This window comes from Papio anubis, chromosome 10 (assembly GCF_008728515.1).
Source record: "Papio anubis isolate 15944 chromosome 10, Panubis1.0, whole genome shotgun sequence".
NCBI classification, from domain to species: domain Eukaryota; kingdom Metazoa; phylum Chordata; class Mammalia; order Primates; family Cercopithecidae; genus Papio; species Papio anubis.
The window spans coordinates 43766392-43791964 of NC_044985.1; the positions used below are offsets into that span (position 1 = coordinate 43766392).

The 25573-nt window shown below is 39.6% G+C and overlaps 1 protein-coding gene across 1 annotated transcript in view; it reads right to left on the bottom strand.

Moving 5' to 3' along the window:
* Positions 1-1901: 1901 nt before the first annotated feature.
* ITGB6 (integrin subunit beta 6) overlaps positions 1902-25573 on the bottom strand; it is a 162634-nt gene continuing 138962 nt past the window's right edge. Inside the window, exons 13-16 of the mRNA XM_031651303.1 lie at positions 17586-17705; positions 12036-12202; positions 6077-6210; positions 1902-2207 (exon numbers count right to left, since the gene is read on the bottom strand). Coding sequence (XP_031507163.1) covers positions 6112-6210; positions 12036-12202; positions 17586-17705 — 386 coding nt within the window. The 3' untranslated portion in view covers positions 1902-2207; positions 6077-6111. The remainder of the gene's footprint in view (positions 2208-6076; positions 6211-12035; positions 12203-17585; positions 17706-25573) is intronic.

The following is a 25573-nucleotide window of genomic DNA, read 5'->3' on the forward strand; positions in this document are numbered from 1 at the left end:
GCACCACAGGGTGACTACGGTGAACCATAATTTATTGTACATTTCAAAATAACTAAAAGAGTATAATTGGATTGTTTGTAACACAAAGAAAGACTAAATGCTTGAGGTGATGGGTACCCCATTTACCCTGATATGATTATTACTCACTGTATGCCTGTATCAAAACATCTCCTGTACACCCTAAATATATACCTCTACTATGTACCCACAAAAACTTAAAATTATAAAAATAAAGTAAAATAAAATAAAATGCTCAGTAAGCTTCACATAAATGGAAGTTGAGTTCACTTAATGCTGGGCTCTTCCCTATTGCAATAGCATATTACTGATTAAAGTCTGTTGTTTCCACCTTAAGTAGTGTCTGGCTTTGTTTATCTTTGACACTTCAAAGTCTGTTAGGCTGTGTGACTTGGGGACTTTACTTAACATCTCTGTGCCTCAGTTTCCTCACTTGTAAAATAGGAGATAAAAATAATACCCCCCCATAGGGTTGTTCTGAGCTCTGAATGAGTTAACATATATAATGTACATAAAACAGTAGGTGTTACCTTAAGTTAAATTAGGTTTAGCTTAAATCTGCCTCTTGGTAAATTTGGCCTAAAGGTTTCTCCATATATAATGATGTAACCTAACTAGGTGTGGAAACAGACTGTAACTTACTCTTGTAATGAGTAGCCAAGTCTCAGCCCATCACAGAAGCCATACTTCAACCACTTGTAGGCGGCCACCTGTTCAAATCGTGTTCAAATAGGGCAAATGCATGGCTGTAACCAATCTGGCTGTTTCTGCCTGTCACTTCTGTTTTCTGTATCTCACTTTCCCTTTTCTGTCCATAGATCCTCTCTGACCACATAGAACTGCCAGAGTCGCTCTGAACCTACTCTGGTTGAGGAACTGCCTGATTTGTGAATTGCTCAATTAAACTCTGTTAAAATTAATTCATCTAATGTTTTTCTTTAAACCCTAATTTTTTTGAGCTTTTGATTTTTTTAAATTTTTTGTTATTATTATTATACTTTAAGTTCTAGAGTACATGTGCACAACTTGCAGTTAACCCTAATTTTTATTAGCACTGCAAGCTCTTTAATGCTAGTAAGATATAGCTATTGAAACAAGAAACATATATGTATGTATTTACGTATACACATACACACACATCTATATCATGTAGAGCAGAGTCAACTGGATTAAAAAAATAAACTTTTCATTGGGCCAGTTATTGACAAACAACAGAGTTCCTTGATACGAGAGCTTCGGATATTGACTTGGAACAGGATTGATTGATATGTAGGACCATAAATGTAAATGCATTTTAGGCCAGAAAGTAAATACTATTTGAGCAGTCAGTTCTTTCATAAAATACATACCTGGAAATTGCAAAGATCAGATTAAAATTTCAAACTGAACTAGATCCTCTGTGGGATTTGTGAAGTCTTGCCATGTCAATGACACCAAAGAGTGGCAGGTGGGGTAGTGGCGGTCAAATCTGTGCCTTTGACTGCCAGGCATCTCCCAGGGCCTACCTCCAGGAGAGCTCATGGGATGCAAAACTTCTGGGGTGCCATGCTGCTCCCTTGCTGGTTGTGAAACCAAATGAGAAAGATAGAAGATCAAGTTTTCTACCCTTTGCCCAGTCTAGAGTGATTCACTTTTGGATTCACTTTCCTGGGAGGCGGAAATTGCAGTGAGCTGAGATCATGCCACTGCACTCCATTTTGGGCGACAGAGTGAGACTCTGTCTCAAAAAATAAATAAATAAAAATAAAAGAAATTACGACTCTAAGGGTGCACCCTCACAGGGCATTGTGTCGTTTTTTTGTCCTGCTTTATTTTCTGTTAGTTCTTAGGACTGTTCGACAGTCTTAGTCCAGGCTCCTTATATAATAAGAACCCAAGCAAGGTTATGTGCTAATGTTTTATTGGGGGGTGCTATCCCAGCGAAAAAGGGCAGGGAGGCAGCTAATGCAGGAACGGAGATACAAGTTGAGGCATTGGGAAGCTGGCCACTGCTTCCCCAGAAGACATTGCTGGTGGCTCAGCTCCTGTTCATCTACTGGTTCCTTCCCATCTCTGTCTCTTATGGATCTACATTCCTTCTTCAGAGTGTTGACTCCTTGAACCTTCCTGTTGTGTTATGTGGTCCCTTGGTGCAGCAGCTAGGGAAGCCATTCTGGACTTGGGCACAGGAATTGCAGCAGCTCCTCAACCTGTGAGGAATTAGGAAGAAGTTAGGGTTTTACTACCAAGGGGACTGTGCAGGGGTAACTCCCGGCATAGGCCTGGAAGGCAGGTGGGGCCAAGTGGATCTGGGGTCTGCACAAACTGGGTCCAGGACCCTGATAATGTATATTTACTGGTTTATTATTTTCTCTCTCATTTGGAAGCATAGAGATTACTTGTTTTGCTCATTGTTCACTGTATCCGTAATCATAAGAACAGTATTTGGCATATGCAAGGCATTCAATAAATATTTGTTGAATGAATTTATTGAGTTGCTACTGTGTCAGGAATTGTGATAGCTGCTAGAAGACACAAGAATTCCGCCTCCCAGATGGAAAAATTAAGAAGAGAAGGGACTTTCTTGGTGCTGTTCCAAATGGAAGCAGTCTCTCTATTTTCAGACATTTGGCCTTTAGTTTACAAAAGACAGTGTGTTTCAGAATATAAGTACTCTTGATTTGACTTTGCCTGTCCTTTTGTAAGAAATGGGCCTTTAAAAAGGGATTAAATTGACTCTTTTTGCCAGCATTTGGTCTCTCTGTGCTTAATTTTCCCGATTCAGAAGATAAGCATGGCACCATGATACCTAACAAATGGATGTGCAGAAGAATACACTCCCTGACTGCGTGAGTGTGCTCAGGCTGCTGCAGCAGGCACCACAGACTAGGGGGCTTCCACAACAGGAATTTATTTTCCCTCAGTTCTGGGGGCCAGGAGTCCAGGGTCCAGGTGGCAATTGGGTTGGTTTTTTACGAGGCCTCTCTCCTTGGCTTGTAGTTGGCCACCCTCTCCCTATATCTTCACATGGTTTTCCTTATGCCTGAGTCCTAACTTCCACTTCTTATAAGGATACCAGTCATACTGGACCAGGGCCCAACTCCATCACCTTATTTTAATTTAATTATCTCTCTTTTTTTTTTTGAGACGGAGTCTCATTCTGTCACCCAAGTTGGAGTGCAATGGCCTGGTCTCAGCCCACTGCAACCTCTACTTCCTGGGTTCAAGTGATTCTCCTGCCTCAGCCTCCTGAGTAGCTGGGACTACAGGTGCCTGCCACTGCACCTGGCTAATTTTTGTATTTTTAGTAGAGACAGGGTTTCACTATGTTGGCCATGCTGGTCTCGAACTCCTGACCTTGTGATCTGCCTGCCTCAGCCTCCCAAAGTGCTGGGATTACAGGCATGAGCCACCATGCCCGGCCTTTAATTATCTCTTTAAAGGCTCTATTTCTAAGCACAACTACAGTCTCAGATATTGGGGGTTAAGACTTCAATACATGAATTTTGGGGGGACAGGGGCTATTGGGGGTGGAAGATGATACATTTCAGTTCATAGCACTAACTCTAAAGAACTTGACTTAGAAAATGGTGATGTCCAGGCCCACTCCCTGCTGTCTCTTGCCTTCTGTGACTGCCTCCTTTTGTTCTTCTCCTTGGCCCCAGACCAAAACCAGCAAGGCAGTCAGAACAGGTCACAGAGGAATCCAGAAATCCAAGAAGAGGGTTTTGTACCAAGCAAATAAAAGAAACTATCATCCCTCTGAGGTTCCTTGTTTAAATTACCATGTTTATTTACATCAACACAAAATACAATAATAAACACGACAAAACCATTTTATCTTCAGGTAACATAACTCTTCAGTGAACAGAAGTACTACTGTTAATGTTTTGGCCTTTCCAAGGTCCCGCCTGGGGTCAAAACAGTTTTCAGAGAAAGAGCAGATTCTTCTCTACCTTCCTAAAACACACACAAAGGTAACTTCTATTTTCTAAAATCCCATTCCAGTAATAATAAAAAAAAACAACAGTAAGTCCATGTAGAGGAGAGGATTGCTGTTGTGTCATCAGCGTTGCAACCTGTATGTTGCTGTAGATTTCCCCCAGGTTCTGTGCATCAGTCAGGAACATAAAGGGTATATTAGTCCTTTGGATTTTCAAGGTGATTGTTCAGTAATTCTTTCATCTAGCCATGTACTCCGTAAAGGTCTGATTTACCTGAGTTATTTAAAAACCAGCAAAAAAAGAGTCTCCAAGTGATCGAATGTATATGGATCTATGTTGTAGAATTGAAGAAACTTATAGATTTTGCTGTGACAATTCAATGGACAACCACGAAGCCTCCACTACATAATGAACTATTCACCTAGTAAAAGCTTCACATTACAATTTAATCAAAGGTCATAAACATTGCGCAAAAGTACAATATCTCATCTGTATGCCAGTAGTTTAAATGCTATTTGCTTAGTCTCAAATACATTTTCAAACAAATGACAGTTATTGCTTAACTAACACAATCTTTCTATTATTTCACTGACAAAAGAGGCAGTTTCCTGCAGTGGAAAGAGAAGATGGCTTGGTGTTAGAAGATCTAGATTCTGAACCCAGCTCTACTCACTCTGAGCCTTAGTTTCCTTATGAGGATCAAGTGAGATGAAAGTGCTTTGTAAACGAGTAATAACCATAAGAAATAATATTCTAGAGTCCATCTCTTCCATCAACTGATGGATCCCTAATTTGCACATATATTTTGCAAGTAAAATCTTACCTCTTAAAGTAAATGTATGATGCATATTCACCACATGCAGCTGAAATGTGCAAGTTGGGTTACACAGATGGGAAAAGAGTATGTATTAAAAAGTCTTTAAGACTTGTATACTTTTGATGTACTTGATTTAGAGCCATTTAAAATTTTATTGTGTTTGTGGCTCACGCCTGTAATCCCAGCACTTTGGGAGGCCGAGGCGGGCGGATCACAATGTCAGGAGATCCAGACCACGGTGAAACCCTGTCTCTAGTAAAAGTACAAAAAATTGGCCGGGCGCGGTGGCAGGCGCCTGTAGTCCCAGTGACTCAGGAGGCTGAGGCAGGAGAATGGCGTGAACCCGGGAGGCGGAGCTTGCAGTGAGCCGAGATCGCGCCACTGCACTCCAGCCAGGAGACAGAGCGAGACTCCGTCTCAAAAAAAAAAAACATTTATTGTGTTTAACACAGGTTCCTTTTATATTATAGGAGTGTTCTTTGAATAAGCTAACCATTTAAAGTATTTTTTTTAAAGAAACTTTTGTGTGACAATTACAGGGTTTAAAAGACTGTGCAACTGAGTGAAATGGATTGAGAAATATGGGGGAAGTAACAGTTTGAAAACTCAGGGTCAAAAAGGAAACTGAGTGTAGAATATCGTTTTTCAGGTAATTTAAAAATAAGCTAAATGATAGGGTTGTTATCTTTTTATTTTTATAGGTGACTTCTTAATTTATAAATTACTTATTCCTCATTTGTAAAACAAATAAAATATTTGTGTACTTAACGTTTAGGTGTGTATAAATTCACAAAAATTATTAACACTTAATGTTCAATCTTATATTTGGGGTATCTTCAGAAGAATTGCAACTTCTTAGCTGAAGTAAAATCAGAATGTCATTTCTCAGAGATTTCAAAAAATTATCCTTCAAGAGAGGGCTTTCCTACAAGTTTAGAATTAATTGGCAAGTATAGATATACAATGTGAGTATATGGGCTTTGTGACTTTGCTGAGACAAAGAACTCAGGTAGCTGCATTCCTGAAACAAATGAGCTTCTAATTTCAAACATTTTTCAAATGCAAATCAGGCCCCCATGAATCATTTTGATGATTTTTTTGAAGCATTAATGCAACAGAGTTAGTATTCCTCAAATGATCCCCAAAGTCACCTCTTTGCTAAGGATATTTCTCTTCTTGATTATTTTGAACCTGCCAACAGTCTCTCACCTTCATGTAGAGGATAACTTATCTGCAAATGTCCTATTATTGTCTTAAACCAACCTCATTTTGAAGCAACAAAGAGGAAAAAATTATATAGTGCATTAACATTTCATACCAGTGAAACAGACTTTTTTCATGCATAAAGTAGTTCTATCCATCTGTGGAAAGGTCCACCTTTTGTTTTTCCCTGTGTTTATAAGTTACATTTTTAAAAGTACTCGTGGAGCCTCTGTAGAGTGGATTGGTTCCCTGAAAAAAAAAAAAAGATTCAAGTGAAAATATGTACATTTTGTTATTATACTGTTTTAATACATAGTGCAAATGGAAGAGCAGAGTCAAGCTCAATCTTGGAAACTATTAGAACGATTTTGATTAATTTGGTATTTCATACATTTAGTGTTTTGCAATTTATACATTTTCATTTTGTTAAATATACAGAACATGTCCCATATGTATATTCTAAAAATCTTACCTCTTTTGGTAAAGCACAAATTTACAGATAGAAAACAAGGCTTCAGCTATTATGCTCACTGCTGTTTTCCCAGCACTGAGTCCCTGGCCCAGAGCAGGTGCTCAGTATGTATGGAATGAGTGGCGCGAACAGTGATAGATGAACCAAAAGTGAAATCAAAGCCAAAAAAGTAAAAAACAGGAAAAGCGAAACTGGTAGAAACATAAAAAAATGAACGACACAGTATCTGCCTTTAACAAACGTGTTACTGATGAGAAGCATCAAACAAGGGCACAAATAAACATGCTGAGATCAGATCAGATCAGATCAAAACTCTGGGTAGCCAAAGAACCAGCTGTCTTTTGCTTACTATGTAAAACAGTGTGTAAGACAACCACAAGAGACTGTTATGGAGGACCCTGGGGTCATGAAAGAGTGGCAATCCAAAGGCAGGCCAGGAAATATGGCTTTGCTTTGGGGGCAGTGGGGAGGTTGGGTGTGGGACTTCTGGGTAGCTCAGCTGTGCTGCTTGGGCTGTAGATGTGCCTCCAGGTGCCAATAGCAGTAGTGCTGTGGTCAAAAGGACCAGAAGGTCCAGAAGGATCAAGCCTCTTTAGTTGTTCCAGGCAGGAGGAAGGTGTCTGGGTAAGGTACAGTTTCTTCTCTCCCACTTTCCAAGGCTGACCACACAGGCTATGGCAACAGACAGTCTGGGTCCAAAGCCAGCTCCACCACATGACCGTACTGAAGCCACTCTGAGCCTTGGTGTCCATATCTGTGCCTACCTTATCCAGGTGAAGTATTTTAGCACTGTGTGTAGCACATAGCAAATGCTCCATAAATGCTGCCTCTTCTCATTAGTTCCTGTTTATAGCTTTTCTTCACATTTGGAATTTCCTTTTCTTTTAGGTTTTACAGAGGATTATTAAGATATTTTCCCCCAGGGCTTTGGTACACTTAACATTTCTAAGCCCATTACTGAGTGTGTATGGAATCCAGGTACTGCCTCTGACCTTCTAAGTTAAAATCTTACACTTTGATCACCTCATTCCATGAATTATAGCTATGGTAACAATTTCTAGGGGTGGATTTGAAAAAGAACATGATTGTCTTTGCTTGCTCAGTACATTTCTTTCAGCTCTTAGAAGAACGGAATAAAACTGGAAGCACTCCCTGGTCTTTCCCAGTCACTGGCCTCAGTGCCCTCATTGTGAGCGGGAATCACAGCTGCACCCGCTTCTGTGTTGTCCAGAGCCAGTGGCCTGACCTCTAGTAAGTGGCATGTTACCTTTGCTATGTGCCTTTAAAGAGATACGCTATTTCTATCATAAAGCCAAACAGAAAAGAGGTTTCTTGGCTGATGGTGGATGATGGGTGAAAGCTAAGTTGGTATCGTGCTTCTATTCCTGAGAGCAGCCTGGTTAATTCTGAGGGACCTTCAGATCTTATCTAGTCCTGCTGCCCTAAGAATTTGAGATTTTGAAGGCAAAGGGCAGACTGATGTGAATTTAGATGTAGATGGAGTCTCATTTGCAAACAAAAATCATGCATGGAATTCTATTAAATTTGAGAGACTAGAATCTAGTTGGTTACAGGAGAATGAGGGACTCAATTGAAGAAGCAAGATGGAAAAAAGTAAGAGGTTTAGGCCAGCAATGACAGGGTAAGCCTGTCATGGAGGAAGTTCTCGCTTCCTCCAGGAAGCTCCCACCTTTGTGAACAGAAAAGACACTTGGAAAGAGGACACAGGTTGTGAGCAGGGCCAGCTTAGAGCTCTGTAGCACCAGGTACTTGTTTGTAGGTGCACCCTATATCATGTCAAACATATTGCAATACACCCATATCCCACACTTGAGTGTGACTTGAGTTGCAACTGACAAGATAACACAATGTTATTTAGTAGATATTTAGTTGAATGTTTAATTTTTATGGCAGAATTTTCATTCTGTATTTTAAAGCAACTTCTGTATTTTAAAGCAACATTCTGTATTTTAAAGCAACTTCATTCATTCAGGTCTGCAATATTTTGGGAGTCCCTTGCAAAACTGGTTTAGGGCCAAGACATTACTTATAGGGAGTGATGGGTAAAGCAGACTTCACAGAGTAAGAGGGTAAGGTGGAAGTGTAAAAGTGGATGAAGAGCAAGTACATATTGCTGTTGTGTGTGGTAGGGTATTTTCTGGCCTTAGCTGAAGATCAGAGGTCAGGATAATGCACTCGCGTTGGGTTTTGTTCCAGGAGGCGGTGTGGACATTTCCACACCGCCTCCTCTAGTGCTCTTCTGACTATAACCTCTCTACACAGACTTTCCAGGAGAAATGCAGGCTTGAGTCCTGCTCTATTTCAGGTGAGTGTGCAATCCACTGCTCAGAAAAGGTCAGTTTTCCCCTAACCATCTGGGGTGACCAGGCTGATTCCCCCAGGAGTCTGGGAGTGCTAATTTAGGCTTGGATTTTGCAAATGCAATGGCACATTTTTCAAGATTGAAAAAGTGGTAATAGGAAAACTCTGTCATGACCCACAGCTTCCTTAATGATCGACCAACTGCCAAACGCAGACCTGATTTGCTTAGCACAGTACAAAATCAATCCATGACTGCAAGAAATGTCAGGCTGAACATTTTTTTTTGCCTCAAGTTAATGACTTGTCATCCTAGAAAAAAAATGTCTAATCAAAGATGAATTTAAATATGTTTCATTTGTGTTTTCATAAAGAATATGTGGGGGTGGGCATTATTTTTAAAAGCATGATAAAAAGATAACCTTTCTTTACAGCTGCTCTGAAATGTTTTAGGAGGTAGGAGTGGAGATCTTTCTGTCTTAAGCCCTGTCACTTTATGAGTCCAATGCAGTCCTATGGCCAGGAGGCCTGACTGTCCCGATTGTCCCTGGAGGGCACCGGGTTTCGAAGACCAGTCAAATTCACTTCTTCGAGAAGAAATAGGTTTTAGAGAAAACATTCAGTTAAATTGAAGACCTCCAAACGTGTGCAGTGAGCGACATTTTTTTCCAGTAGGATGTTAGTGAAATTTAAACTGAATTATTTGAGTTAAACCTTTTTTGCATCCAAGTGAATAATTACTATCCAGTCATTATCTAGTCAGGAACATCAAACATTTGTTATTCAAAGAAACTCAGTTTAATAAGGGAATAATATTTTCCACTTATGCTTTTTTTTCTGTTTAATGCATGTTTGGGTCGCATGTTAGATGAAGAAACAGCAAAAATTCAGTATTTGAATTTCAGTCATGTTCTACATCCTGAGGGAGAACGATTCATGTTTTTGGGGAAATTAACTGTTAATTAAAACGTTATTTTAAAGATATTAATCACTTGTCAGTATTTATGCCTCTGTATGAGAACATTGAAATGTGCTGGTTAGTAGATACACATCACGTAATTGCCCAAGTGTGTGTTTGTGGAACACCTGCTTATTATTTCTAGGAGGGTCAACCAAAGGCTGTCCTTAGAAGAACAATGAACAATTAGGCTTCAGCTTAACTATGCACCAAAAGTTAGGGAAGTCCCTTAACTTCTCTGAGCCTCAGTTTAGCTCCTCAAAATGGAAATACCAGGATTATGTCATGGGGCTTGCTGCTATTGTCCTTTGTGGCAACTTAACCACATTCTTTTACCAGGTTGCCCTTCTAACCATCACAAGGCATTTGTTGGAGAGTTGATAAAAGTCAAAAATAAACACCTGTGGCCAGGGGTCAGGTGAAGTGAACTGTCCTACAACTTTGGGCTTATTAGTACTGTGTTCTAAGTCACCAAGCTAACCTATCTGTTTACCTTTACGTTATTAGGAATGAGTAAATTATATCTTCTCCTGAGGAATTTTGCTTAATTATGGAAAACACATACATTCACAAAAAGAGGAAAGCTATATAACAAACCTCCAAAGACCTATCATTCAGACTCAACAGTTATCACAATTCTGCCACACCTGCTTCAACTATCCCTCCATCCCACTCTCTTGGCTGAATTATTTCAAAGCGAACCCCAGCTTTCATCTCCTTTCACTCCTTCAGTATGCATCTCTAAAAAATATGGATATTTCCTAGCAATGTCACCATGCCATTATCATACCTAATGAAATTATACTTACTTGCTATCATTTTAATACCCAGCATGTATTAATCTTTTTTTCAGTCGTTTCATGTATTTATTATTTATTTTGGAGACTGGGTCTCACTCTGTTGCCCAGGCTGGAATGCAACGGCATGATCGTGGCTCACTGCAGCCTCGATCTCATGGCTCAAGTGATCCTCCTGCCTTAGCCTCCCAAGTAGCTGGGACTACAGATGTGCACCACCATGCCTGGCTAATGTTTGTATTTCTTTTTGTAGGGACGGGGTTTTGCTGTGTTGCCCAACTCGAACTCCTGAGCTCAAGTGATCCAATCCTCCTGCCTTGGCCTCCCAAAATTCTAAGATTACAAGTGTGAGTCACCATGCCTAGCCTTTTTCCAGTTGTTTAAAAAATGTATTTTTACAGGAGGACTGTTCGAATCATGATCCAAACAAGATCCATACATTGCATTTGGCTGTTGTACCTAGCACATTTTTAATGGGAAGATAAAGTAGATAAAAATTTTCACTGTTGATTGTTCCGTACCATATATTATGATTAATTTAGAATAACTGCATACAACATAAACATCCCTTATCAAGATAAATTTATCAAAAATGGAAAATTCCATTTGCTTTAGGAATCGAAGGCATTGCTATAAAAATTGTTAACATCAAATTATTTGCATGGACAAATCCAAAGGAGCATTGTGTCTGCCTGCATTTTCTCCAGTGATATCATTGTTGTTAGAATCAGCAATGTAAGATAATTGCCGTTAGATACCTGGACACACCATTAGAGGTAGAGAGATGAAATTAAAACCATGAAATTGTTTCTATGGGTCTCTAGAAATGTAATTATCTCTCCTGTGGAAAAGAAACACAGAAAACTATAGTCCTGCCTTCTGCTTGCCTCTTGTGAAGAGAAGGCACTTAAATTATTCCTATTGAGTTTATGTATTTAAAGGTTAATACTTTTGGGCTTTTCTTCAGGTCTCTGTTTAAAATTTATGTTATTAAGAAAAAATAACTACATGGCATTTAAAAAATCATCTCAATTTTGCTTTGTAACTGATTAGATCAGTAACAAGTATTTCCATAGAAATTGGCATGAATTATCATACTACTTATGAACATTATTCCATTCATTATAACATAACCAATTTATGGAAATGTTTAGATACAGCACCCGTGCTTTATCAAATGGGGCCTGAGGGATAATTCCTAGTGGTGAGGAAGCACTGGTAAAAACATACTTCCCTGATGTCCCTAAGCAGCTGTCTCAGGAGTCTCATGAGACTCTTCATCGTGGTGGAAATCCCCACCGCACTGAGACAAATCTATGCTATGAGGGTCATCTGGGTCCAGATAATGGATAGAGGTTCCTTTGCCCCCGAAGCAGAACAGAAATCAAAGCTGTTGGGGTCATGGCAAGAGTGGGAGAGAAAAACTGTGACACTTGAACTCTCAGAGCAGAAGAAAGCTGAGCCCCTCAGTCTCTTCCACCAGCCTCTTTCTCCCCTAGACAAGGAGTACCCCTAAGTTTCCACATACCGTTTGCCACTTGGCTTTTGATCGTTCTGCTTCAAATTTGGCAACTTCTTTACGATCATGAAATGACACCAGCAGCTTCCAGATGCACAGCAGGACAACCCCGATGAGAAGAATAGCCAGGGAAACCCCCAGCATGATCATGGGAATGTTTGGAGGCTTTGGACAATCTGCAGAAATAAAGAAAATTATAAGAAGGTGGTAAAATCAACATTTTGACATTGGAAAGGCATTTCTTGTTGGATTTTCCATCTACTTTTTCTGCAGCAGAGAATAAATATTGACACCATTTTTGCTTTGCTTAAATTTTAAAAATGAGTTACTTGTTGAAGGATAGCCCTGCATTCCTTCAAAGTAGAACAAAAGATAAAGGAAGAATTTAGTTATTCAAAGTAAATGTATATAGACTTGATGGCTGACTCTAAAAGAGAATCCAAAAAGTGATAATTAATGCACATGGAATATTTAAAGGATTAAGAAAAAAGACTAGTTTAATCACTAAAAATGGTCTCTTCTGAGTCCATGATAATGTAGAAATGGAGTGTGTGTGTGTGTGTGTGTGTGCGCGCACGCGCTGCATGTGATCAGTTTTTCATGGACCTTCTTGAATCATGGGGAGTCTAGAAGACTACATTAAAATTTACATAAAACCTATCCCTTGAAAAAATTACTATTTCCTTCTTTCTTTATAGACAGAAGACAATGATGGGTTTCAGTTCTATTTTGTTGAACCCTAATGCAGTAGTCTGGTTTTGGGGAAGTTCCTGGACTAGATTCAGGAGAGGTGGATTCAATTCCCATCTGATGTACAGTAGCTGTGTGAATATGATCCAGTCCGTTGACCTCTCTGAGCCCCAGGCCCTTCACCTGTAAAACAAAGTTCAGTGTTCCCTTAACTTTTCTGATGATAACAATAAGCTGAAGCGTTCTTGCTTACTAACACGGCTTCCTAGACCCTTTCCCCAATATTCTGATTCAGTGGGTCTTGGATAAGGCCACCAATTTTGTATTATTAAATATTCTAAATGATTCTTATTTTCAAGCAAGTTTGGGAAATTAGATGTTCTGTAGGGTCCTTTCAACTTGAATATTCTCTGAAATGTTATTTTGACTCTATTGATGATATTAATGTAATTTTGCCATTATACAGTACCTTTCCTAATTCACAGCAGAATGACTAATAGTCCTTGCAATATGCCTAGGAGATGATACATTTCTTAATGAAACATTATAATTATGCTCTCCTCTTACTTTCATGGAAAAAAAATCCCACATAACATTATCGCTAGATATCTGCATCCCTCTGCAAGAAATGAGGCAAAATCCATGGTATCTGGGGAGGAAATGAATGATGCTTAACTTATCCTAAGTCTTACTGCTTTTAGAGATTTAATAAGAAGAGTTATACACATATGACTAGTCATGCTGTCTTTAAGGTGAGGATCTGGAGTCGATGTGAATCTGAGTAGGACTAATTACCCACTAACAGCATGATGCCTGGCCTCACACACTTTTGTTCTTTGGCCAAGAAACCATGTAAAGAGATTATGCAGAAGTAAGAAAAGGAGCTAATGACATACCTATTACTGTATGAAGATCTAAAGACTATATTCTTGCATAGCAAATGAACCATAGCTGCCTCTAATGGGTTAGCACATTCCTGCAAATAAAACAGCAGGCTTGTGTCATGAGAATATATACTGGCTACATCTTTGGCTAAGAAATGCCTGGGGTGGGGCATAGTATGCTCCTGCTCGAAGCAAGATGAAGCTTGCTACAATCCTGCACCTAGACATGAATTAGGAGGGTTCTCCAGAAGGGACTAAAGAAGAAATGGGTGCGGTCTGACAGAGATAATTAAGAACTGAAAGTCTCAGAAATTGTACATTTCTCAATTAAAGATTTTGGTCCAAGTGCCAGAGCAGGTCTTACACAATAGAGATCTTCACTTTTCATACTCAGATGTTTCTTGAGATGCTCAGACTGCGAATGGATTTCTACATGGAAGAAGAGGGTCACCTCTATCACTGTGTGCAATGTGGCCTATTGAGTCCAGGTTGGGGCAGCACCTACTTCTAAGGTCCTGGGTATCTAACTCTGCTACATGCGTTGTGCAATCTGGTAGCCCAATGTGCCTATTGAGTGCTTGAAATGTGAGTTTTCCCACGTAACTTATGCTGTAAGGGTGAAATAAACACTGATTTTGAACACTTGGTATGAAAAAAATGTAAAAAATCTCAGCTTTTATATTGATTACACGTTGAAATGACAATATTTTCGATAACATGGTAGATAAAATTCATTTTACCTGTTTCTTTGACTTTTTAATGTAATTACTAGAAAGTTTTAAATTATATATAGAGTTTGCCTACCAGTTCTGTTGGATGATGCTGATCTAACATCCTTTTGTGATTCAGATATGTATGATGATTGTATAGCCAGTAGGAGGCAGTAGAGCACAGTGGTTCAGAGCACGGGCTCCAGGCCAGGCTGCCAGAGCTCCTCCACCAGCTCTGGCACATAATTACTGCCAGACCTAGCAAATTATTTAATGTCTCTATGCCTCAATTTCCTTACCTTTAAAATGAAAATAATAGTGGTACCTGTTTTATATGGTTGTTAAGAATATTAAGTGAATTATGTAAAATATATAGAACATCTGGCAAATGGTATTAGTAAGGGCTCAAAAAATGAGAGCTGCTATAATAATTAATGTTACTATTGTTACAGCAAATACAGCACTCTTTCCCCTTTTCTATCCTCATCACCTCAAGGACCTGGAGCCTCTAACTTGGAACCTGTGGGTATAGCATCTACCCTAGCTGGAACTTTCCAGCCAGGAAGCCTTCCTGCCTATCATTCCTTGACTCTGTTGTGGCTCTTATGCTCTGAAAGTCCCTCCAGATGGTGGGGGTAAGAAAGAAGATGAAAGAAATCACCTGTGTCTACGCACCCTGGTGGCAACCCTTCACTCAGCTCTTTTTTTTTCAATTTGCTTAGAGGACCCTGGGGATCAGCCCCTTTCTCTCTTCTCAGTTTGCCTCTTCTACCGAAGCCTCCACCAGGCCACCCTAGGATTTTCTAGTCTGAAAGCTGTGAGACGGGAGACAGGAGGGACTATGGACTTCTGGGGACAGGCTCTGCTCTGCTGGCCCCTGGAAGCGCCAGGCCTACCCAACCATGCGGACATTTGTTGAGGAAGAGGGAGCCTGGAAGCTGTCAGGTGACTCTTGTTAAGCCTCAGGGAGGTAATTTTTCCCCTCACTTTTCCCTACTACAAAAGCATGGGGATAATAACACGCCATAGTAAAAAGCATCAGGGCATCTGTGTGTGCTCTGCAGAGTGGCATGTTGCGGTGCCACTCGTATTGTGAGGAAGAATAAAAGAACAGACAACAGCTCAGTAATGAGGAGGCATTTAGCCCAAGGCATGTTTCACTGAAAAAAAAATTCATCAACTAGATACAAAAGTCTCTGAATTAAAAGCAGGACTTATTCTGGAAATTTGTTTTTGTTGTTTGAAACTCGTTTTTTTCAATAGAATCAATACGATAAGGGATGGCTTTGATTTCAAGATAACTTGCCAAAGCCACTGCCACAGTCACAGAGGGTTGGGATTGTAGTTGGAGAATTTTATTTTATCAGACAGATAATGAGCAGGCAGGCTTTTTTTGGTATTATAAAGTAATTCTTCCTTGTACGGCAGGATTCTCCTTATGTTTCCCTAATGAATGGCCATAAGACTCATTTTATGTATGCATTTCAAAGGAGTTGATTTACATGAGAGCTTTCCAGAGCAAGTCTCCAGGGGCACTCAGCATACCTGAGCTTCAAGGCCAAGTTCACAATCATCTTCAGATTCCTTGGATTGTGCCAACCTCTATCTCTCCCTTGCCCTCAGCAACTGCAATGTGACCTTTTTCTGATCATGTTTTCTTGATTGGGATATAATTGTCTTGAACCTACTTTTTGGTTCCCTTGACATTGCTTTGGTTTTTATGTTCTAAAGTGATGCCAATTTGATACTTTTGGTTTCAAGTTCAGGACTTAATATTTTATCAGCATACCAATAAGCAAGCAGGTACAACAAAACACACCTATCTGCCTTATGGCCTGGCCCTGTCGCTGTTGTCTGGGGCAGAACTTAGACTCCAAGCTTTTGCGGGGAGGAGGAGGTTGCAAACAAGGTCTGATGAGGTCTGATTTAATGTAGCTGTCATATCTGCAGGAATAGGGAGGAACGCATCACTGATGAAAGACAGAAAATATGAGGCACCTGTGAGTGCCTCGTATTTACCTGTGAGTAAATGAGAATGCAGTCCGTGTTAGGGCTGTCGCTCACAGGGAGATCTTGGGACCATTTGTATCAGGCTTGCCAGGGTAGTTGTTAAAATGCAGAGCCCTGAGCCACACATCAGATGGTGTTGACTCAGGATATAGGCATTTTTAACAAGTTCCCCAACGAAGTCTGATACCCACTAACATTTGAATCCCTCTCAAAGTATGAATACCTTCTCACCTACTTTCTTCTCTACTAAATATAAACTTCTCTCTCCCCTTCACTGAATGCAAAATGTTTAAGGCTTTCCCAAGTCCAGAACTGACTCTATGAGTTGGTGTGGATGAAAATCCACAGGAGCAATGGACACCTTGACATCCTTCCTCATTTGCTGCTTAACGTCTTTTCTGATTCAGCATCATCATTTGATGACCCATTACCGAGAGTTAGGTATTGCCACTATTTTATGTGCATTATTCCACTTAATCCTTGAGTCAACACTTAGAAAAAGTACTATTATCTGTTCCATTTTACAGATGAGGAAATAGAGACTCAGAGATTCAAGTGTCTTCCAGAATGTCACTCAGCTATTAAATAATGGAGAAGGATTTGAACCAAGGTTTGCCTGATTCACACTCTTTTAAAAAAAATGGACACACTCCTCTCTGTTACCATTTCCTAAAGATAGACCTTTTGCTTACATTTCATTTAATTCACTTACCTTTCTATAATTCATCAGTCAGCTTTCAGGAAGATGATGACTGCTGCAACTCCAACTCCAAGTCACCTTAGCTGGTTTTTTTTTTTTAGGCAGAGTCTCACTCTGTGCAGTGGCGCGATCTTGGCTCACTGCAACCTACACCTCCCGGGCTCAAGCAGTTCTTCTGCCTCAGCCTCCCAAGTAGCTGGGATTATAGGTGCAGACCACCACGCCCAGCGAATTCTTGTATTCTTAGTAGAGAGAGGGTTTCATCATGTTGGCCAGGTTGGTCTCCAACTCCTGACCTCAAGTGAACTGCCCACCTCAGCCTCCCAAAGTGTTGGGATTACAGGTGTGAGCCACTGTGCCTGACCCTTATCTGGTCTTAATAAGAGACACTGGAACATACTGAATCTTCTAACTGGCATCTTTCAATCCTTGGGAAACTTTAAGAAACTTCATCAAAAATTTGGAAATGTCTTTCCTGGTTTGCTACCCAGAGCTATTTTCTGGTTGCTTTCTCTTCTCCTGTGTAGTGTCATTTGCCATGGGCAATGGAAAGGAAACCACTCACCTTTTTCACTGATGCTGTGAATGATGCTTTTCCCCTCATTATCTGTAGTTATCAGGAATGTAATAAGACATTCATTTTCTCCTTGCAGAGAGCAGGAAACAGAACCATCCTTTGAGAAATCTGTAAATAAAGGAGTCATTCATTAGGTTAAAAAGATTCCAAAAGAGATTATTTTTAAAACAAAGTGGTATTGAGTTTTAATATGTAAATTAGAGTTTTCAATAGTGCAGAATGAGAATAGGAAAGGCATAGGGTTTTTTTTCCTCCTGAAGTGAGGTTTTAGTTTTTACTCACGTTCCAGAAGAACAGTTCCAGATGTGGTCAATCAGGACTGACCATCAAATGCACCTATCAAACGGATATGGGCAGGATTGCAACAGGCTGAACGTACTTCAAGGCAGGTACCCACAGCTGCCTTGGGAATAGAATGGCCCTGATTATGGTAATGAGGGGGCTATAGGTTCTTCTTTGCTGGGAGCATGAAGAATGTCTAGATTACATTTCTGCACAGTTCAAGCTGATACTGATACTTTTAAAGGGGCCTTTCTCACAATGGCATAGTCAAGATGCTGGCCATGTATTGTGGAACAGTAACATAAATTAATATCAGGAAACTGAAACTGAAGCGTTATGTAGCTCAGGGACCAGAAGGATAAAGGTAAATGAATCCACAGTGACAGTTTGTCTATCATTCAGTAGAGCTCCTTTCTTAATTTGAAAAAAAAAAAAAAAATCCAGTTTCCCTCAAATATTTTCCAAGTGGGAATTCTTCCTTATTGAGCTCATTCAAGAGGCAGAAAGTGAATGTCATGACAGAAATTAAAAGTAAAGTAAAATGGCCAGAGATGCCCGTACTATCTACCAGAAATTTTAGTAGTCCAGGACCTATGCCAACATTATGTGGCATTCTCCTGATTAAGAAAACCAAACAAATTTGCTTAACTGTTCTCCTATCTTTTAAGTTGGAGACTTTTCAATGATAGTTACAAACCCTGTTTTTCAGAAACCTGTAAGTAGAAGTCCTTTTGCTCTTATTCTAAATTTTTAGGACATGCGTCCAAAGTTAGTGTGTTATGCTACAATGGATCAGAGCATTAAAACTGGGGCTGCCCCTGATAATCTTGGACATACTCCTACTAGACTTATAATCTCTCTCATTAGCTTAACAATAAAAACATGAATAAAGCAGAATCGAATGTGTTCTCTGATTCTAACAAAAATTAAATAATAGTCAGTTTTTGGTAGAAAAATGCCATAGCCATAGATAGAAATATTAAGTTGCTGTTTGCTGTCTTCACATTTTGTTTGAAATGAAAAACCCGACAGTGTCTGTGAGAAGTATGCTTTGGATTATCTATGAAAACAGGAACCAGCAAGACATTTAGCATTATAAATAAGATTTTGGATGATAGATTTAAGTGTACAAACTGTTTTTGAACCCATTAGTAATATCTATTACATGGGAATATTAAGAAATCTAATTACAAATCATCCTAGTCTAGACATTGCCAAATGATTATGGTCATCTAAGTCACCTGGGAGTTTTGAAAATATAGATTCTGGGGACCCACCCTTGGGTACTCTGATTTGAGAGGCTGGTTGTACAGGAGCTTGTACACTTAGTGAGTTGTTTAATAAGTATTTAATCTCCTTTTTTTTAAAAAAGGAGATTCTGATTAAGAGATTTGGTGAGATGTGTGTTATTTCATATGTTTGATTGCAAATGGTACTGCATATTTAATTCATACATTGGCTATTTTATTTGGCCTTTACCACACCTCCTGTTAACTTGCCACTCCAATTAACTAGGGTTCATGAAATCTTGGGGACTATGCGTTTTCTCATTGGAGTGTTTTCTTGCTTCTTTCCCCCTCTCTGTGAGAACAGTGCAGGCTCACTCTCCTTGCCTTGAACATATTTAATGAAACATTTTATTCTGAGGTAGGAAATATGTGAACTGCTTATCATACTCCTTTCAGTAATATTAACCATGTTTTTAAAAATTTTCTTTCAAATGGCTGCACTGAAGCCTAGAGAGAGGCTTACTTGACCTGGCCGGGGTTATTTAAGTGTTAATGGAATGGCAGAATATGATCTTTGAGTCACAACTTCCATCTTGCTTTAATTACTTCACCAGTCCTTTTCGTGATTGTTACAGCTCTAGATGTAGCCTGTTCCATAGTGTTTGGATATTGAAATAGTATTATCAAATGTGCAACGACAGATTTGCATAATTCGCTGCATAATTTCTTTTGTTGTTCATAGAAAATAGACCTCTCTTTTTTCCCTTCCTTTGTGAATGTCTACAGTGCTGCTCTAGAATAATAGAATGAAAATAAGATGCCAAGCAGTCCATGGAACCATACTCAGAGAAGGAAGAAATGTGAAAACAGGGGTGAGGAGGTGGGCCTGGGAAGGTCTGGGGAGGGTGTGAGAAATATAGAGCATCTGCACCACTGAGTCAAGATGGCCATACGTTTAAGACCTCAGCTCTAGGATTAATTAGCAGTTTTCAAAAAGCAAAAGCAAAAACAAACAAACAACACAACATTTCCCAAGGAAAGCATAAGGGGTTTATGGTCAGGTAAGTTTGGGAATCCTTTATTCCAATTCCTCCCCTTGCCATTCCTGATGATTCACAATGCGTGTTTAATTTAAATGCGTAACAACTCTCAGAAGTCCTGCAAAGAAAACAAGAAACCCAGTTTCCTATTTCTAAGATGTATATTACCAGCGGTGCCTTTTTCCATGTAATGCTTTCATATCTAAGGTTGCATGGAATATACTTTGAGAAACAATTCTCTGAGTACATGTATGGTAGGGTAAATAAAAATATGACTCTCAAGCTGGGCACTGTGGTGCATGTCTGTAATCCCAGCACTTTGGGAGCCTGAGGCGGGCAAGATGACTTGAGCTCAGGAGTTCGAGGCCAGCCTGGCCAACATGGCAAAACCCCATTTCTGCAAAAACTACAAAAAATTATGCTGTGTATGGTGGCATGTGCCTGTAGTCCCAGGTACTCATGAGGCTGAGCCTGGAAGGTCGAGAATGCAGTGAGCCTTGATCTTGCTGCTACGCTCCAGCCAGGGAGAGAGTGTGGCGTTATCTCCAAAAAAAAAAAAAAAAAAAAAAAAAAAGACTCTCAGTAAAATGGATGAATAAGGTTAATAACATCTCTTTTGATGTGCCCACCCGCAGCACAATTGAGGACAATTTGTACAGATTATATAGTTATGTGAATTTTATTTTACTCCTATTTTCTTTCAAATAGCTGCACTGAAGCCTAGAGAGAGGCTTACTGGACCTGGCCGGGGTTATTAAAATAAAATTCCCCGTGTTGGGGGAAGGGTAGGTCGTTAAAAGACAAATACGATGCAATCATTTCAAGGTAGTGTGATCAGTAACATAACTGGGTGAGTAACTTGAAATAAAGCTTATAAAAAGGCTCATCAGAAAAGTGGCTTTTAAACACACAGTCTGAATTAAAAACATTTTTTCTCTCAAATTCATCCAGATTAGTGCTTTAAATGGTATTAGTAATCCAATTTTTATTTTCAATTGTTGAGTTAGAAATAGTTGTATCTCCCTATTTTGAAATAATTTAGTCAAATACACAAAAAGACTAAATATTTTAAATACCACTAGAGCCCTAGTCTTCCTCTTCAATCTCAGCATTTATGATAATCTACTGGAAAAAACCTGTGTACTTAAATATAGTAAGTACCTTGTTCTTGCCAGTATGATTTACATGTATGTAAGGTTTACTCCTTTTTTTCCTCAACACATTAGATTTCCCATGTTGTTAGTGAATTGAGGCTTAGCAATTTGCAGAGCATTTTCTGCAATTTTTACGCATTTCTCAGAAACACTTGGTAAATATCCCCAGTGCTTGCTGTGAAATGAGCCCAGAAGGTGATGCTAGGACTTTGCACCAGGTACTAATGTGGGAAGTCCACAGAGGCTGCCTGCTCAGTGTTTTCATGTATCTCGCCTTTGGTAGTAGTGTAAGGCGCACACCATCTTGTCCAATGTACTGCTATTTGGCATGTTTATCTTTGGTCACAAGAAAAGCATTGGTGAGGGGTTTTATGAGCACATACCATGACCCTCCATATACGGTAATCCAATTGTGCATAGTCAGAACTCTCAATTTTGAGACAATGTAAGTAATCTTCAAAACAATATAAAGTTCATTAACTCATTCCATGCTGGAAATGGATTAATTTCCGTATTCTAATTCCATCTATTAAAGAGACATATCCTGAAGGGTCACACATTATTAGCTTGATTATTTCACTTCACCTGAGCTACATCTTGGTCACATCTCTAACGTGTGCAGAGTGGCAATTCTACCCTGAGCCGCATGATAATGCAGCGAGTTCAGGATGATACAAAATTAAATTCTCCCAGGTTGTTTCTGTTGGAAGAGTCAGTCATCCCCTTTGTTTTGAAGTCCACAAATTATTGTTTAAAAGGTATTGCCAGTTAAAAAACAAGCGATTTAAATATTTGAGGTGAAACCTTGCCACTAGACTCTGATTCTAAGTAATTAAATTTAAAATGACAGATGAAAGCAAGAGAAGTTTGCTTAGCAGTGAAAGATAATAGGTCCTTCTTATATTTTGGGGGTGAGGCAACAGAGAATTGAGGATGGTCATTGTAATGCCCATTTTTGGAAGGTTGGGAATAAAAGTATATGGAGGGGAGGAAAAATGGCCACTAACCAGAAACCACCCAGTACCTGGGAGCCACCATCTGGAACACTGATTTACGGTTGGCTTTATCTTATCTTGAAATAAAGCAATTGGATGAAAAGGGTGAATTCAAGTTTGGGGGCTAACCTTTAGCCATTTCTTTAATTTTTCTCCCTTTCTAGTTTGAAAAATATAGCATTCTGGAATTCTCTACAGTTGAATTTGTTAAGCAGAGGTGAATTTGGCAACAGAGCTGAAGTCAAATAGAATAGCCACAACTTTGAAATGCTTGTGGCCTGAGCCATCAAGTTCCTAGTCTTATAGGATGCATTTACTCTTAAAAAATGAATGTCAGTGAGCTAATGCTCTGGTACAAATAAGGTCAAGCTACTAAATAGCCCTCGATTCACAGAGGGTCAAGAACTATGCCTCTCAAGAACTACATAAGGAAATAAAAAACAATTTAAGACAAGCAGAACCTTCTTCTTCACTGATGGTCGCACCAGCTAGTTTGCACTTGTCCACACATTCTTCTCGGGCTTGGCCAGCTGCTGACAGGTGGCACTCAATGCAGCTCCTGTGGACAGTATCCAACAGTGTATCAGTTCATGCTGGTGGAAAATAGATTTGCAGCTTGAATATTGCTTTACTGCTATTGTTGCAGTTTGTGCTATAGGGGTATCTCATAGATGTCATTATCTTTTGTTATTTTCAAAAAGATAGTTGGGTAATGCCCAAGTGAACACTGAATTATTCTGAGTTCCACTCAGTAATCAATGTTCTCTGAACCAGTCTTGATAATAGCTACCATTTTCATTTACCTGTAATGATTGTTCCTGATTGGTTAAGTAAACAAACAATCAAAGAAAATAAATTGATTTAGCTGTTTTCATTTTACTTTTTCCCACAGAGAGCTTATGTTCCTAAAATATGATTAGGGACTAGGAGAAGTTTTGAATTTCTTAACAGAAATGGTCTATACCTTAACCAGAATTCCAAGAATGATTAGTGGACTTTGTATATGTCTTATATGATAATTTTCACAACTCACTTTTCTGTAACTCTTTTGAATAAGTCTAAGTCTTAATGAAAGTGTGGATTAGAGCCTGGATCTCAAAAGCTGTGGATTACAGCCTGGATCCTCATTAATACAGGCTTTTAAATAAAAGATCACTATTTATAGAAAAGTACATTTCCAAGAACATCGTCCAAGAATTAAGCTACTCTAAAGACATCTATAGAGCAAAGTAAAATTTAGACCCTGAATTAATCTTGTGCTGAAAATCACTTTACAAATAGATTGTGCTTGTTGTAATTCAAAAACAGCAAAAGTTTTCTTACTGTGGACACACCTGCTGTCTCTCTCTCCTCTGGCCATGGAAATGTATGCTCTGCTAAGTGCTTGAAACACCCAACCCGCACCCATAACTCAGCAAATCTCAGCTGAAACTGCACTCCCTCAGGCAAACCTTCACTAAACCTTAGACCAATCAGTTCCCTCACAGTGGAAGGCTCAGGATTTTTCCACAGGAAGGGCAACCTATTAGGCAGTGGGGAAGGTTTTACTGTGAAGTTGCCTTGGCATTGCAAATACATTGGATTTATCTAGATCGCATATTTATTTGGAGTGGCTTTGAAGGGGTCTGGTGATTGTGGAAGCTCTTAAAATCTCTTCATCTTTGTGCATCTCACTGATGGCTGCACTAGCTAGTCTGGTAGCCTTATCCCCTGCTGCAGAGTTCCATAGCACTCTCTATTTCCCCTATTAAAACTGTCAGCCTAGGTAGCATCGCAATCACTTTAAAAGATGTCTATCTTTCCCACTAGACTCCCAGCACCTGTAAAGGCAGGGGCTCTAGCTGTTTCAGTCATCATTGCATTGCCCATGACGTAACACGATTCTTGGCATATAGTAGGCACTTAATACCTACTTGATGAATGAATACATGCATGAATAAATGGAAAAATGGACTCATCTCCAAACTAACAGAAATCCCAAGGAGGTCACTCTACCTGATTCCCCAAATTCAAATGGCTTTTATTATTAATTTCCTATCTTGTAATTCAGATTTAAGATTGAATCATGTTTATAGAGAAGATGAAACAGAAAAGTAATAGAAGAAACATCTTGAAGGGACATTTTACATTAGATCCTATTCAAATCATCCTAATCATGTCCTCATGCTTCTCCTGGCATGCGTCTTGTCTTAGTTTGCCAGTGACAGTGGCAGAGAAGTTTTGACACCTGAATGGTGAGTAACCACTGAGTGAAAAATTGCTTTTCTCACTCTGTTTATGTCAGAAATGCAAATGTCACCATTTTGGGCATCAGAGTTCATGAAAATCTGAAATGCTGAAGCATATTTGCTGCATAATACATTATCCACTGCAATATCATAATAGCCATTTTGGAGGCTCGCTTCACTTGACCTACAAATGTGGCCCCAATTTCATTAAGAAATTGTGAGGTTTTATTGTTGTTATTGTGCATGTGGTATAAAAGAAAACACAATACACAATAGCTGTGTATAACGGCAACCAAAGAAAGGTGCCAAAGAGCATGGGTGGTAAAGAAGCAGGACAGAATTGAAAGCTAAGATCATCTTTCTGCCTCTTTGTCTCTGTCAGTCTATTGATAGGAATGAATCAGTAAGGTCAGGCTATAAACTTCCAGATAAGAAAAAAGCTTGTCTGTTTCCCCTGAAAAGCTACTGACTGCATGTGGGTGTCATCCGTCTACCTCCAGGGCATTCCTTCTGTGTGGCTGCTATTGTAATGGAGAGGTGATCTGATGTTATCAGTGTGGGACACCAGCTCGATTTCCCCATGCTACTCTCTAGCAGAAATGTGACATCGTGATTCTGGATAACCAGGACTGAGAAAGAGGTAAGCTAGAGACTGATGTTCCAGGCTGAAGATCACAGAGGCCCTGTGGGTTTGTGTGTGTTTTGATGGATGTTTGGAGACCAAACCAGCAAATACAATCTGAGGTCTGAGTTTACAAAATGCCATTGTAAATTTGATCACTATAAACCTATCCACAAAAGGAATGGACGAAAGCAGAGACATTACCGTTTAGAGTTACAGGGGTCACCACAGGTAGGACATCGTTCACAGGTTGGTCCTGAGGCTCCTGGGTTTGCGCAAACACACTTGCCACAAACGCAGTCCCCACGCCCGCTGCAGAGAACTCCATCTTCAGAGACGCAGGAGTCCGTGCTGGTGGTGCAGTTGCAGTACTCGCCAGTCCAGCCGTTGTCTGTAAAACAAAATGCTCTATGCTTCTTACAGCTC